The sequence below is a fragment of the Erithacus rubecula genome (genome assembly GCF_903797595.1).
Source record: "Erithacus rubecula genome assembly, chromosome: 9".
NCBI classification, from domain to species: Eukaryota; Metazoa; Chordata; class Aves; order Passeriformes; family Muscicapidae; genus Erithacus; species Erithacus rubecula.
In genome coordinates, this window is record NC_136660.1 from 7,242,720 (window position 1) to 7,257,082 (window position 14,363).

The 14,363-nt window shown below is 37.5% G+C and overlaps 1 protein-coding gene across 6 annotated transcripts in view; it reads left to right on the top strand.

The window, feature by feature from the left end:
• The window catches only part of CCSER2 (coiled-coil serine rich protein 2), a 60,880-nt gene that overhangs the window by 15,380 nt on the left and 31,137 nt on the right, over positions 1-14,363 (top strand). For all 6 annotated transcript variants that reach the window (XM_079312014.1, XM_079312016.1, XM_079312019.1 and 3 more), the window contains one exon: positions 11,613-11,703. In XM_079312014.1, the coding sequence (XP_079168140.1) occupies positions 11,613-11,703 (91 nt within the window). The remainder of the gene's footprint in view (positions 1-11,612; positions 11,704-14,363) is intronic.

Here is a 14,363-nt window from a genome sequence, read left to right on the forward strand (position 1 = left end):
GGTATGAGTAGCTATTGAATCAATGTGCTGATTGACAGAAGCTGTTTTAAGCCATGGGGAGCAGAGGTACATTAGAAGCCTTTGATATTCTTGTTCACTCTTTTGGATTATTTATTTGTTTATTGAAAGTAAAAAGTTTTTAGGGAGGGCTTAAAAATGAAAGGATGTATTTACTAGTTTTTGAGGAAGTGGAGAAAGATTTTTAAGCTTGCCTTCTTGACATGGTCTAGAAGATCATGTGTTGTTTCTGCCATTTTGATTTTTTTATGCTGTTGGTGCTTCTCCAGAATTTTAGTGGTTATTGTACTGTGACTTTTAGCTGAATGAGAAAAGCATCAATAGCACATTTTATTTTTGCAAGAGAGAAATGCATTTTCAGTAGCTTGGGTTTTGAGGGGGAAAATGTAGCTCTGAAGTAGAATTGCCCTTTAGTAATGGGATTTTTTTTTTCTGTATTTGTTGGTTTTGGTAGAAATTATGATATATTTGACTTCTTTAGCCTAAATGTTAAAAAATTATCTTTTCTAATCTGAAGATGAAGAAGAATTTCAGATGCAGTTTTTCATTCTTACTGAAAAATTATGCTCTTGAGTAGGTTCCTGTAAGCTTTTGTTCCATGTTTTTCCTTTTCTCTGCAAGCAGGGAGTATAAAGACAAAAAAGTGAAGGCATTTGTAATAATTATTGTGATTAGTCAACACGTCAGATGTTTTGATTGCTGGCAGATACGTGATCAAATTATGCAGTTTCTATCCTCTAATGTGGTGAGTTAAAAGCAATTCATAACTGTGTGTCAAAATCCAATTGATGAGAGTCAGATTTAAGAATTCAGAGTGCTTGGGCTAATGCCAGCCTGCCTGCCCCTTGGATTTAGTATTTCCAGGGCACTCACCAAAGCAGTAGTTCTGGAGTTCCTGTGGCACCAGGCTGGGGTGAGTAGCAGCAATGTGGCTGAGTAACAATTCAGGGAACTATGTGCTGAGTTATTGGTCATGTTTAGTGCTCAATTCGCCCTTTCCTTCCTCATTTCCATCTTGGTGTTGTTTTGTTAGTCTTTTAAGCTGTATCCTTCTTAGTATCAACAAATACTAAATGCTTTTCCTAAGCTTTTCCATAGATGGCAGTGCAGCCCCCATTGGGTGATCTTAGGAGTGTTTGGACCATCTTTGGAAGGACAGCTTTTGCAAAGCAGATTTTAACTGGGCTTCTGAAATGAGAACCAGCATAGGAAGGCAACAGCAGGAGCATGTTGGCCTCTGAACCTCATTGTACCTTTTTGGGGAGCAGAAAAGCCAATATCTTTGCTATTCTCAGTGCATCTTGGTTTAAAAACATGGGGATGAAGAATAAAATAAATCTGGCCTCTTTTAGTGCAGTCTAACTGTACTTTACTAAGGAACAGCTACAAAGAGAATATGTAATCTGGTGTTGGAGGTTTAAGAGTCATACAAATCTAAATAATCTCATGGGGGGACTTAGAGCTTGGTAGGAAATATGTGTGGTTTTTGTAAGGATGAAAATATTTTTATTGTCTAATTGCATAACAAAATAAGTAATTCCACTATCCCTGTTGCTCTATTTACACTTTTGGAGTCAACAGATCATTTGGATAACTTTGTAAGTGCTGAACTCCTTTCAGATTTCTAAGCACTGATTTTTTTGGTGCTCTCTATAGTATTTTCAACAGCTGGTCTTTGCTGCTGCACACCAAGTTCAGTTCTGTGTGAGCAGAATGATGCTTGGCAGAGCAGTTGATGGCTCTGTAAATTAACAGGAAGGGCAGTATTTATCTATAGGCACTCTTACTTGATTTTAGCTGTGCTATTTGCTCCTGTCCTGAGTTTTAGTCACTGGTTACTATGCCTTTACTGCTTCATGGCAGAAAGCTTTTCAGCAGTACAACTCCTGGTTGTAGTTTAGTCTTGCTAGATTTTTGTTTTCCTTAATTTTTGCCTGAAAATACTGTTTGCCATACAGGTAAGCAGGCATGAGTCTCATGGCTCCTTTGCTTGCCCTCTCTTGTTGTAGCAAGGTTTGAGGTGTTTTCTCAGCTCCAGCACATTAAGTAAACACATGAGAATCAGAAGCTTTAATATGTGTTAGTTCAGAGGGAAGCTTTGAATGTTTTTGGCAGGTGCAAGTCCTTAATTACTTTGAGAAGGATAAGGTAGTACAGCTGTGATTGTTCTGCAGTATCTGCTTGTTTTTAAAGATGCTACAATATTCTAGTGCTCCAAGTCTGCAAGAAATAAAAGCTTAAACTGAAAACATTCCAGTAAATTTGGTTCCTTTCTGTAATATTCTCAAGAGACAAAGTTCTTGTGATGTAATTTGGGGTTTTTTTGTTTCTTTTAAAGCAATTGCATTTGGGCCAGTAGGTTTGGACAGGAAACTTTCAAAATGTTCCCTGTACTGTCAGATTGAGTCCTCTGCCCTCTTTTTCCTGTGGGCTCCAGTGGCAATGTGAATCTTTGCCCTGTGTTCATTTTTCCTGAAGTAAATAAAGCCAGTATTTTTGGGTGTGTGCAGAGTGAACATCAATGTAATTATAAGGGCATAGGATTATGGATAATAATTGAAATCTGGCTTGAATAGACAGATGGGTTTTAACTGCTTTGCTGAGAATTTAATTGCTCTTGGGATGAAATCTGGATCTCACTGGAATGAATCAGTTTGACACATGGCCGAATTTTAGCCAGAGTATGAAAGTTACTTTTTCTCTTCTTCCAGGCAATTTTTGAAATCTTGTAAGATTTCTGTTGTTGTTCCTTGTTGTATTTTTTCCCCTTTGTGACTGTAACTTGGGCAAGGGCAGTTCTGAATTAGTTTTTGAGACATGGGAAAATGCTTTCTGGTTCCTGAAGCATTGGTACTTAGTGAAATATCCTCTACTTCTTAGAGAAAATGAACCTTCTAGAATAGAATTACTTAGTTCAGTTATTAACTTCTTTCAGTAGTTATTTACAAGTAATTTAGTGTTGATTACCTTAATTTTTAAAATAATTCACTTCTCAAAATGGCTCTATAGTAAAGTTTAGATACAATTTGGTTTCTCATATGAGTAATGTGAATTCAGACTTACAATGTGTGTAGTTCTAATACATTTATTTCCTTAGAATGAAGTGTTCTCAGTATTGTCTTCTACCCATCTTCCTGTCTTTGGTTCAACTTTCTTCTCAGAAAGTTAATGCCAAAACACTAATTCTTGTTCTATGAGAAACTGGGCTTTTTAAACTTTGTGATGTTTGGTTACAGCAGTAACGCAGAATAAAAGTGTAAGTGAGCTTAAGATAATGTAAAAAGTATGTGATCCTTTCTCAACACAAACTGTTCTTTTTTTGCTGTAACTTTCTAAAAGAGTGGTAATGAAATTAGTCTTTCAGGTGCAAGCTAGTTACAAAAAGCTCTCATTAAAAGCCTTTCATCTAATGAGCCAGTTGAAATTCAGTTCTTTTTTTCATCTTGCAAAGAACAATCAAGATCTTACTCAAATCAGAGAAGAGCATTAAAAGGCACGTATTTCTTGACAGGCTGTACTCAAATGAACAGTGTTGACTTACTGCATTTCCTCCTTTCTTAGAATATAAAAGGTGAGGTTAATAAAGAGAATTAATTGCATTTTGTGCTCCCATGATGCTTTCTAAAAGTATTTTGTGAACTTTAGTTGAGCACTTTAAGAAGCATCTGAGTTTGTTCTGTGACTGAAAGCAAAGGATGATTTCACCTCAGTCAGTGCCTTTTTGACTGAAATTCATTATGGCATTAATAAATGCACACTTCCAATTTTGTATGTGGTAGAGGTTTGTTGGGGTTTTTTTGTTTTTTTGCTAGTGAATGTGATACAGTGAGAACCAATGAACTATTTGATGCCCAATACTCTTGTGAGGGTGTGAGGTTGGAGAGAGAAGACTTTATTCTTGTGGTATAATTATTTAATGAAAATAATTATTCTACTCTTAGGGAATCTTACTATATACTTGTGTTGGAGTGATTTTAATTTTGAAGTATCTGTTGCCTTTTTGCTTCCTACCAAGCCTGTAAAATCTCAGATTTTAGTCTTTCTTGCAGCTGCCAAGTTTTATCTGGCCATGTGACAGAACAGGAACATGGAGGAGGAAACAGGGCAACCTCTCCCTGTAGGTGTGTGAGGGGATACCAGGATTGTTCAGTGTGTCAGAGGAATGAGACTGGCACTGTGTGTGTCTGTAGTGCCAGTGGAGGGGGAGGTGATTTTATCTGCCCAGGGGCTATTAAACAAACCAAGGTAAATGCACTTGAGAAGTCACCTCATGCAGGCCTGGAGGTGTGTATGGGCAGTGATAGAAATCCTCAGTGCCAGATACTCCTCACTGGGTGGGATAATCTGCAGTACAAAGTCTGTGAACCTCCTGGGAGTGACTGAGAGCAGACCCAGAGAGAGTCAGACACTCTTCAGTTTGTGTTGTCCCTCCTTCAACGTTTCCTCCATGCCCATAGTGAGGAACATCTTTTATGGATAGAGAGCACATAGCAGCACTAATGTGGAATGGTAGCATGGAGTTCTGTTTTCTGCTTCTGCTCAGAGAATTTTCATTATTTACCTTCATCACCAAAGAAATTCTGTCCTGTAACAAATTAAATAACTCGTTGGTCCTTCACACTCCTTTATCTGAAAACCTGACTTTTGGGTTAGGGCAAGATATCTCTTGGCAAGAAATATCACAGTAGCACAGGAAGTCTTCTGTGAGGTTTGAGTTTTTACTGATGCATTCTAGAAAATGGCAAACAGTGTGTGAATTTTTACTTGGGATGTAGAAAGATTTATTGGAAATCCATTATCTGGGAAGCTGCCATTTCTGTTGTCAAACTTCCTGCTCAGATATATATATATATATAATGATTCTGGGATTGGAATCTAATACACGTGTCAGCCTTGAAAGCTGTTTTCATTGGAAGCTGCTTTTTGGAAGTTGCTGTAGTTGGTAACTTCTATTTAAACTCATCAATTCATGTCCAAGTTCCAGGCTCTTTTGTCTCAATATCTTCATGACATGTTCCAGAATTGGTTGAAAATTATTCTTATTTACTTAAATTGTACTGTTCTAACTTCACAGTTTTCATTTTTCCAATAATACAAGTGTAGAAATCTGTGACATTTGTTTTTCATCTTCTTAATTTCTAAGAAGCCTATGCCTAAAAATTTATACTTGGAAAACCACTAGACTACTTGGTTCTGATTTCAGAGTTTCAAAAGTCATGTCATCTTTGTGCCTTAAATCTTCATTATGAACAGATAATATTTGTGAACATACTGAAGTAACAGTATTACTTTAGTAATATGTATTACACAGGTAATGTGTACACCATTAAGCTTTTAGTAGAAAACTGCAACTGCTATGAAAAATTCAGTCTGTATTGTTGCTTGTCAGTACAGAACTAAGAGCACAAACTCATGTCAGTGTGTTCTGTCAGCTCCTCAGCCATTCCTTGGGTGGAGTTTGCTGGTGGGCAGTTTTCTGCTCATGGCAGAGAAAGGAAATGTTAGTAGATGAGAGACTGATTTTAAAGTGAAAATAGCCAGCATCTACTGTCTCACCTCTCCTCCAGTCCTCAACTTCAGAGTTTAACTATGACAGCAAAGGGAGGTGGTGAGAAACTGAATTACTTGATGAGATGGCACTGCTGTCTGTTCTGTGCCATGTAGATGTCCCTGCTGTCAAACATTATTAGGAAATTATATGACTGTATTAAAGTTCACAAACTTGTGATACTGGTCTGAAGCATGACATTTTGTGAACAACCTTTTATGGCAAATTACCTTTTTTCCTTTGGGATGGGAAAGCTTATACGCCTTTGAGAGATGCTTCCTTCAGAACTGACACAGTAAATCTTCCCATGTTGTTTTGACTGGAAAAAACAAGGAAGGCAACATCACTTGTACTTGTGTCTTCTGTTTATGGCATCCATTAATTACACCTTTGGATTTATGTTGTGGAGAGAGGGAGAGAGCGTGGCGGCTGCTGTGATGCTGGGTGAAATATGAGGGCAAACACTGGTAGAAGTTAGCACTTGGTCTATTTCCTAGGCTTGTAAAGGACATTTTCTGTGTGAGTTGGTAACTACATAGCCATGTGTGAGCTGGTTCTGAGCTTTTGTGCTCTTGGCTCATGCAGTGGAAATGTATCAGGATAATAATGTAGCATAAGTACACTTTTCCAATAGTGCAGTGTGTGAGGGAATGCTTCCCGTGTTATTAGCAGCTTATGTAGAGGTTGGTCAAAATAGAATCACCCCAAAGTAGTTCAGAGGTATTTGAGGATTGTTTTGGTTTTATTTAGAAACAAGTATATTAAGCTGGCTGTGTAAGAATAGAACACATTACTGCTGCGTAACATGTCATATTCAGGTTACTCCAAAGTCTTGCTAGGGTAGAATTAAACTCTTGCACAGAGGAAACAACTGCCCATGCTGCTCCTCTGAGGTTATTGTTTGGTTCCTTTCTCAGCTGGGAATTATTTGAAGCATCTATATTTTCGTTGGACTGAACATGGTACATTTAATACAAGTGCAAGTCAGTGGAGTGAGAATCATTCATGATCATTTCTACCTGTTAAGAGTAGCTGCAGGAATTACACATTGCTTAATAGGGTAAAATGCTCCATTGTTGGTTAGATAAACTGTAAAAGCAATGCTGAACATCTGGTATTGGTGGCCTTTTTGTGCAAACTGAAGCAGTGAGTAGGAAGAACTGCTTTTCCTCCTCCCCTGCTCTTCCTCTGTCGCTATTTATGCTCACGGCTTTCTGTGATTGTGCTTAAAAGTAAACAGGAAACTCTATATTTAAAAGCACCAGCCTATTAAAAAAACCCAACCCAAAATAGAAAATCTTCTTACATTTTGCTGGAATTTTATAGAAGGATGGTTACAGTGCTTCTCCCTTTCAGCTTTCCTCATAGCTGGAGGCTAGATGGCAGTCAAGGAATGCTGTTTGTGGCAGTGGGTGTAGCTTGGGCCGTATGTTTGAAAGTGCTGTTGTTTATGAATTGGTGAAGTCTTAACAGAATGGCTGATATTTCTGGTCTTCCTCTTTCTCTTATTTTGTTGAGTTATTGAATTTTGGATTTTTTACTCAGTCTGACACCTGATTTTGTATTAAAAAAAAAAATAGAAACCAGCAAGTATAGAAGCTTTATAAAGCTTGAGCTAATAATGAATTCCTCTATAGCTTCAGTAAAACTAGGTTGAACATAAAGTGTCTCTACAAAAGTGTTTTCAAGAGCAAATTTTTTTTGGGACCGTTTCACTTAACAGTTAAACCACAAATGTTTTGGATTTTCCAAACCAAGTTCTTGTTACATGTGTTGTCCCAGCAACCTTCAGCTACAGAGCATGGGCAAAATTACAAAATATTTCTTTGTCTGTTTGACCTAATTATTTTTAATGTGACTTGTACAGTGTTACTTCTTTCCCTTCCTGTTTTTGATAACCTGCAGAGTTCTATCTGGTGGTTTTCTGTTTTAAGGGCTTCATTTGCAGTGGCTTTTTCTCTTCAGGCCTATAGTACAGTATGTGCTTTTCCCCTGTCTGTGTTTTCTGCCTTCACTTAAGAGTTCTGTTCAGTTCCTAAATAAAGTTGCCTTTTTGGAGATTTCCTATTTCTTTGTTTATCTCTATCTTGGATGTTGTCAAAGTCTGAAAATAGCATTGAAAAAGACCCTGGAGGTTTCCCTCTTTTCTCCTGTCAGCTTTGACTTGTGTTTGACTTTGGCAGTTATCCTTTAGCTGCCCTTCAGATGACTGATTTACCCAGTCTGTTTTGTGTTTGTTTTTAAAAGCCACTTCCTTTTCTTCATTCCTCAAGCACCTGAAATGATGGTTTGTTAGTTTCTCTGATACTCTGTATATGCTACACTTCGGTTTTTTTGCCAGATTTTCTCTCCCTTTGCTCACTCTTACCTTCTACTGTTTCATCCTCATCAAAAGCAAGACCTAAGTCACTAAATCAGTAATAAAGACAGTTATTTTCTTTTAGCTGTCTGCTTCCTAAATGTGGAACAAACAAATGAGGTCTGAGATTGTGAGTTATGGAGACAGATAAAATGTTGTTGCTAATACTCACCACCAGTTCCTGACTCCCTCAGAGCAATGGCTTTCCCTGCAAAATATCCTAACCTGGCATTGGTACTTTGAGCTCAGACTCTTCTCAATTTTGGTAACACTCTCTAAAATTAATTGTTTGAGGGCTTTGCCTTTTTGGTGCTAAGCTCAATGCCTGATTTAATTTTTTTTTTTTTTATTGCACTGGAAATACATTGTGTTATAAACTTTCACTGGTCAACATTTTTTTGTTCAGTAGGGAGGAAATGCAAGTATCTATCTGTTCTTCTATTTTGGGCACTTTATGCTTTACTTTGGTTGCATTATAACCTTACAATGCTTAGTGCAAGAAGTGGGAAAGCTGAGAATCAGGCCTCTTGCTTAAATCCAACTTAAGCTAAATTGAACTCAGATTGGTTGAAAAATAGTACTCTTCAGTTTAAGAAAGAGCTTATGATGCATGTTGCATGAGGAAGTTTTGGAAACTGAACATTTTGAAAAGAATATTTTGCACTCCATCTCATTATAGTGAATATTATTTACAATGAAATTTGAAGTTTTGCTTCAGCAAAAGCAGCTCTTCTGCACAGACTTCACCAGTCTTCAGAGAAGTGGTCTTGATGTTGTTATGTCTCTCCAGAAAGAGGTGCTGGGCTCATGCCTCCAACAAAGTGGGTTAAATCCCAAGCTGTTGTGGGTGAGCTGTTGGTGTGTGCATGGTAAAACACAGCATCTGAGGACAATCACTCCAGAAGAGATTTGCAGAACATTAAAGTGAGCTTGCTGAAAGTGGTATGACACACATGTGGTGTGCCTTGCCCTTTTAGCCTTTTCCCTTCTCCTTATGCAATATGGGGTTCCCTGCTATTGAGGTGCTTGAGTTAATTCTTACACCAGGACTCACAGATCATCCATCTCCTGTATGCTTTCTCTGTTCTGTTGCAGGAAGCCAGCAAAGCACCACTGCCTGTGTCCAGTGGAAAAGCTTTGTGGAGAGAGAGTTTGGGGACAGCACTGGGATTGAACCTGGGATTTCACAGTCCCAAACTCAATCTCTTCCTAGGTTGTACCAGCTTGAAAATCTAGTGCTGAATCAGCCTTGTAAAAATCATACCCCTTCTTTTCACCTATACAAATAGAATGGGATTCTTCTTTTTCTCTTAACTTGTTGTAATTGCTGCAACGTGTAATACTCTGTAGGGTTGGAGCTGATGCACTTTGAAAGAATTTTTTATATCCTGCTCTGTTTGAGTTCATTGCCCTGAATCACTTAATGATGCTAATTGCTGTTAGGCACACATTATAAACTATGTTATTCCCATGTAATTACCTGCAGTTATTCAGTATTATTCAGTGGATAGAACAACAATGGAAGCATCTAAACTTTATTTTTTAATACACTAATGTGCTGATGAAACTTGTACTTTATCTTACAGCTATTTCAGGATGGCATTGCTGACATCTATCTGTATATTATGTTTCCCAAGTAGCTCAGAGGGGGAAATGCTCAAAGAGCATTCACACATGGCCCAGTGATTACAAAGTCTTGGTATTTGCAGTTGTGGGGGTTTTTTGTAGCATGGAGTTTCCTTTCCTCAGTGTGGTGAAGAATGTGTAATTAGGGAAGCATAATGAAATGTGTTGTTGACAGGAAAGTATGTTTGGAATCTCAAATAGTGACCTTCTGTGACACCATTAGATTCCAAAGTTCTGGTTCAAAGAGAGTAAGGTGGCTTATCTAGCTTTATTAGTAAGCATTTTAGCATATTATGTTTTTATATTGTGCATTTTTAAATGCATTTACACAACAATGGTAAAGCTTTTCCTTTTGTTTGTTTGTGGCCACTTTTTCCTTTTTATTAGTCATGCTCCTTAAAGCTCTTTCAAAAAATGCATGTTCACACTAATTTGGAAGATGAAAGCATGGCATAGAAATAATTTATCAACTAGCAAACCAAAACTGCCTCTCAAGCATTGCCTGTATTTTGCAGAATTGTCTGAAAAAATATGCATTAGTTTAAAAACTCCTGGTTCCTGGAAAAATATAAATAAATGGAAGCAATAGTAGCAAAATTATGCAGGTATTTTGTTGTCCTAAATATCAAATCCATGTCTCCTTTAAATGACTTCCATTTTTTTGTGAAGCTTTTCCATAGTTGGATTTATTATTCCCAATGCCTTGCTATGTAGCTTTTCCTGTTTTTATCCCCTGTAAATGCTAGAATGCTATTTGTGGACAAAGCAATTCAGATAGGACTTTGAAATATGAAAAAAACAGGCGATTTTGTCTCAAGTTATTCTGTCTTTCTTTATATTGCTCATATTTTCCAAAGTGCATATTAACTATTTTAATCTCACACTCTCCCTCTTGCAAAATGTTTGATGTTCTGTGCCACAGCCCAAATCTCCCCCAAAATCTTAAAATATACATAGCTCTTGTCACCATTTATAATAAAATACAGTAGTGCTTTGTGAGTGCTGTAGGAAAGCTGCTGGAGAACAGCTGGATCAACATTTCAGACAAATGCCTGTTAATGTTCTTCCTTTTCACCTGTGCATCTGCAACAAAGCAAATCTGACAAAGGATAGCCAGCAAAGGGGTGGCTTTGCAAGGGAATATTATTGTGCATTGTGTTTGTAGCCTGAATGCCAGTATTCATTTAAGTATTTAATGATCATGTTACTATGAGAAGGAACCCTTACTTGACTTAATATTTGGTAAATTATTCAATATTGATGCCAGGCACTACCTTTAGGGGTAGCTGATAAATCTAAGAAAAATCTGTTTTTCTGCTATTAGGAAAGAGGCCAGTGTGAAGTGCCTGAGAGAGAGAGATCACTCTCTGTCTTTTTAAAACTGACTGGGCTTGCTTAAAAATTAAAGTATTGCGGTTCTTTAATATACCTGACTATATTTAATATGTATAATTCATTTAGCACTAACATTTCATAGCATTTTTCTTCTGCCATTAGCATACCCATGCAATGTGATGGTTTGTTAGTCCCTTTAGGAGCAGATTTATATGAACCACAATCTGAAAGCCAAAAGCAGTTTGGTGCCCATAATAACGTGTTTGAAGCTTTGTTGTCCCAAAAAGTCAAGATAACATAAGTTTCCCTCACTTCCGTTCAATGATTTCATGATAATATGAGAGTTGAAATAAAGGAATTTGACATCACCTCTCCACAAAACTGTTTTTGAATTCAAAGTAAACAAAGTAGTTGAGTTTCAAAATGCTTCCAACTGTGGAGAAGGATATTAATGAACAAAAAAATCTTCAGAATATTCCATAGGCATCAGGCAGAAAAATGTTTTAATCCATCTTTGTTTCATCTAGCACTGTTACTGTGTCATATCAGCAGGTGTGAAAATTGTTGTTGTATAGGTGGTCTCAAGGCTGATCATCACCACTGAGGAGAGGAGGCTGCTGGCAACACTGGATGCATGCACAATAAAAATGTAACAAAACTTTTTGTGACTGTAGGGTACGTGAAGTATCGTGGAACCAGCTGTATCTCACTTCTCCTTTCTTGCAGGATATCTTGAATAATCTTGATTCATGTGATCTTGAAGATGATGACCTCATGCTTGATGTGGACCTGCCAGAGGACCCACCTCGTGACAAAGGTAAGCCAGGCAGCCAAGCAATCTCACTGTGAAACTGCTTCATGGGCTTAGGAGACTTTTGAGTTGCTTTCTTCTAACTCTTCACTTAATAAGTCAATGCACTCCAAAATTGGGGTGTTTTTTTAAAGTAACAACTTTATTTTGTGAAATACAGGAAGGGAGATATTTCTCTTTTCCCAAGTATAACTCTTACATTTGTAAAATTCTGCATATTGAAATGTACTGCCTTGAAAAGTGCAATCTTGTTTCACACTGTTTTTTTGTTAAAATTGTTTCTATAGAATCCATTTCAAAGTTTTAAGTTAGTCTTTCAGTCTCATGTTTCAGCTATATTTGAAAATGCTGGAATAGTATTTTTTTTTTTTAGTTTTGGTGGATGACAGTGTAATTCTTTGAGATAGTTAATTGTTTTCTTCTACAAAATGACAATATCTTCTAATAGATACACATACATATCAGGATTGCAGGTGTAAAATTTACGATAAGTGATTTCAAGTTGTATTTTATGTGCTCTTGCTTTTAGTGAGGGTGCTGACAGAATTTTCACAGAGAAAGTAGTGGTACCTAGACACCCCTGAAATAGAACAAATTCAGAATAGAATGAGCTTGGTAAAGGAAATTAGGGCTGCACTTTCTCAAATCTCAGACTGGAAAACTTTGAGGCATTTGCTTTGTTTATTCCTGAGCTTCTCATAGCACTGATGAGTATTGTTATTATTATGAGCTGTTACATTAATGTTATGTGAATATGGGTATTAGTTTTAACTCCAAGCTCAGTGGAGGCCAGTCTGTTATCAAATGAACAGAGCTGTGGAGCACTGTCAGGCCCTACCCAGTGCAAACACGTGCTGAAAGGAAGAGGGCTTTACTTATTTTGTTCAGCTGCTTCTGAAGTTGGGGAAATTTCAAGTACCTCTGAGTTATCTGAGTGAAGACTCTTACATATGTTAGATACAAAGCCAAATTTACAGTAAATAAAGCAGAGTTTAACATCTACCATGATGGTGGCACATTGTATTTTAACATTGTGCACGTGTGAAGTGCAGTGCTTAAACTGGTAAAACTCAGAATGAGTTTTTCAAAGTGCTTGTGTGAAATGATTGAGAACATTACAAGTGTGCTGCTTTTCAACCCTGGCAGGTATGAGTTTTTTACTTTTTTCACTCCATTAATTTTCCAGAATGGGTAGCAATGCAAGCCTAAGGCATATTCTCAGTAGGGTTAATTTAATTCTGTTGGGGAAAAACTAAGAAATTATTTTAAAGGGTAGATCAATTTCTCTTAAGTTTCCTTGATTATATGAAACATGCACTGCATTTGCATCAGTAATTCCACTGCAAATTATTAATTTAAAAACTGCTAGATGGGCCTGTTTTAAAGGTAAATGTTTGCCACAAAATCATTAAAAGCTAATTACTCATACTTTTGACATTTTTTTAGAGGTTGGATTTCCCTATAAAATTAATCTGGCATAAACTGGGTATCTCTGCTTCTTATCTTGAAAATTCTGTATTTTCAGCAAAAAGGATCTGAAAGAAGAATTCAAAAGCTACCTCCAGGTTTTCACTTATGTAAATATGACCACTTGAAAGAGCAAAACTTCTCTGTTAATCTCCACCTGTCTTTTCTCAGTGTCTCAATATTTACTTTTCCACAGCTGAAAATCCTAATTGCTTGCAAACTTACTGAGGGCTTATTTTGTTGTTAATTTTCATGCGTTATGAGCCATAGAAAGATGCTGTTAAAGGAAAATAAATCTTCTGTTAGCTAAGGTGAATAAGTTTATTTTATTATGCAATTTTTTGGTTATTTGCTAGGTGATAAAAACTGAATTGCAGGTATGAGTACTTGTTCTAGTGATGTTTAACAGCACTTTTTCCCAGCCCTTTTTCCATAATTATGTGTGACTTCACTGACGTCAGGCTCTTAAGACTTTCCAGCTCCTCAGAAACTCTCCTGGTTTCACTTTGGAGCCTGGGATGCCGCTTGGCCACTATTTATAGCAGCAGTTGTAGCTGCACAGGCACGCAGGGAGTGGGGAGGGCAGTGCAAATCACAGGGTGACGCTGGCTGGGAAGCCAGCAGCAAGGAGGGCCTGCGTGGAGCCCTGTGTGCCGGGGCAGCTGCTCCTGCCCAGGGCTCACCATGTCGGGGAGACTCCCTGGGTAAGTGGGGCACACAGTGGGGTGGCAGACGAGCACTTTAGGGCTGGTTTTGCCAGCTCTGACTGCCTGGGTAGGAGTTGTTTTGGCTTTCTCTCAGTCGTTTCCGGGCTGTTGCCAAATTTAGCATTTGTTCCCTTAAGACGTTTGTGGAATTCCTGTGGCTTTGCAGAAGTTGGTACTTTAAAAAGATTATTTGTTTTGCCTGTTTTAAATCATGCTGGTTTTCCAGGTAAATACAGATTGAGTTTCTCTGAATCTGAAAACCAAACAAGGTGAATAGGAGAGGAGGCATATCTGTATTTTAAGTAACTAAACTGTTTTCTTTTGCAATGCAATGCTGACCTTTTTTTGCGATGTTGTCTTTCTGTGTTTGTGTGTTTTTAGAACTTGCTAAAGGCCTGGAGGTACCATCAGTAAAAAAGACAGGAAATTGTTACTTTTAAATTTATTTTCTTCCATAATCTCAACCTCCTCCAAATGATTTTCTGTTTAAAC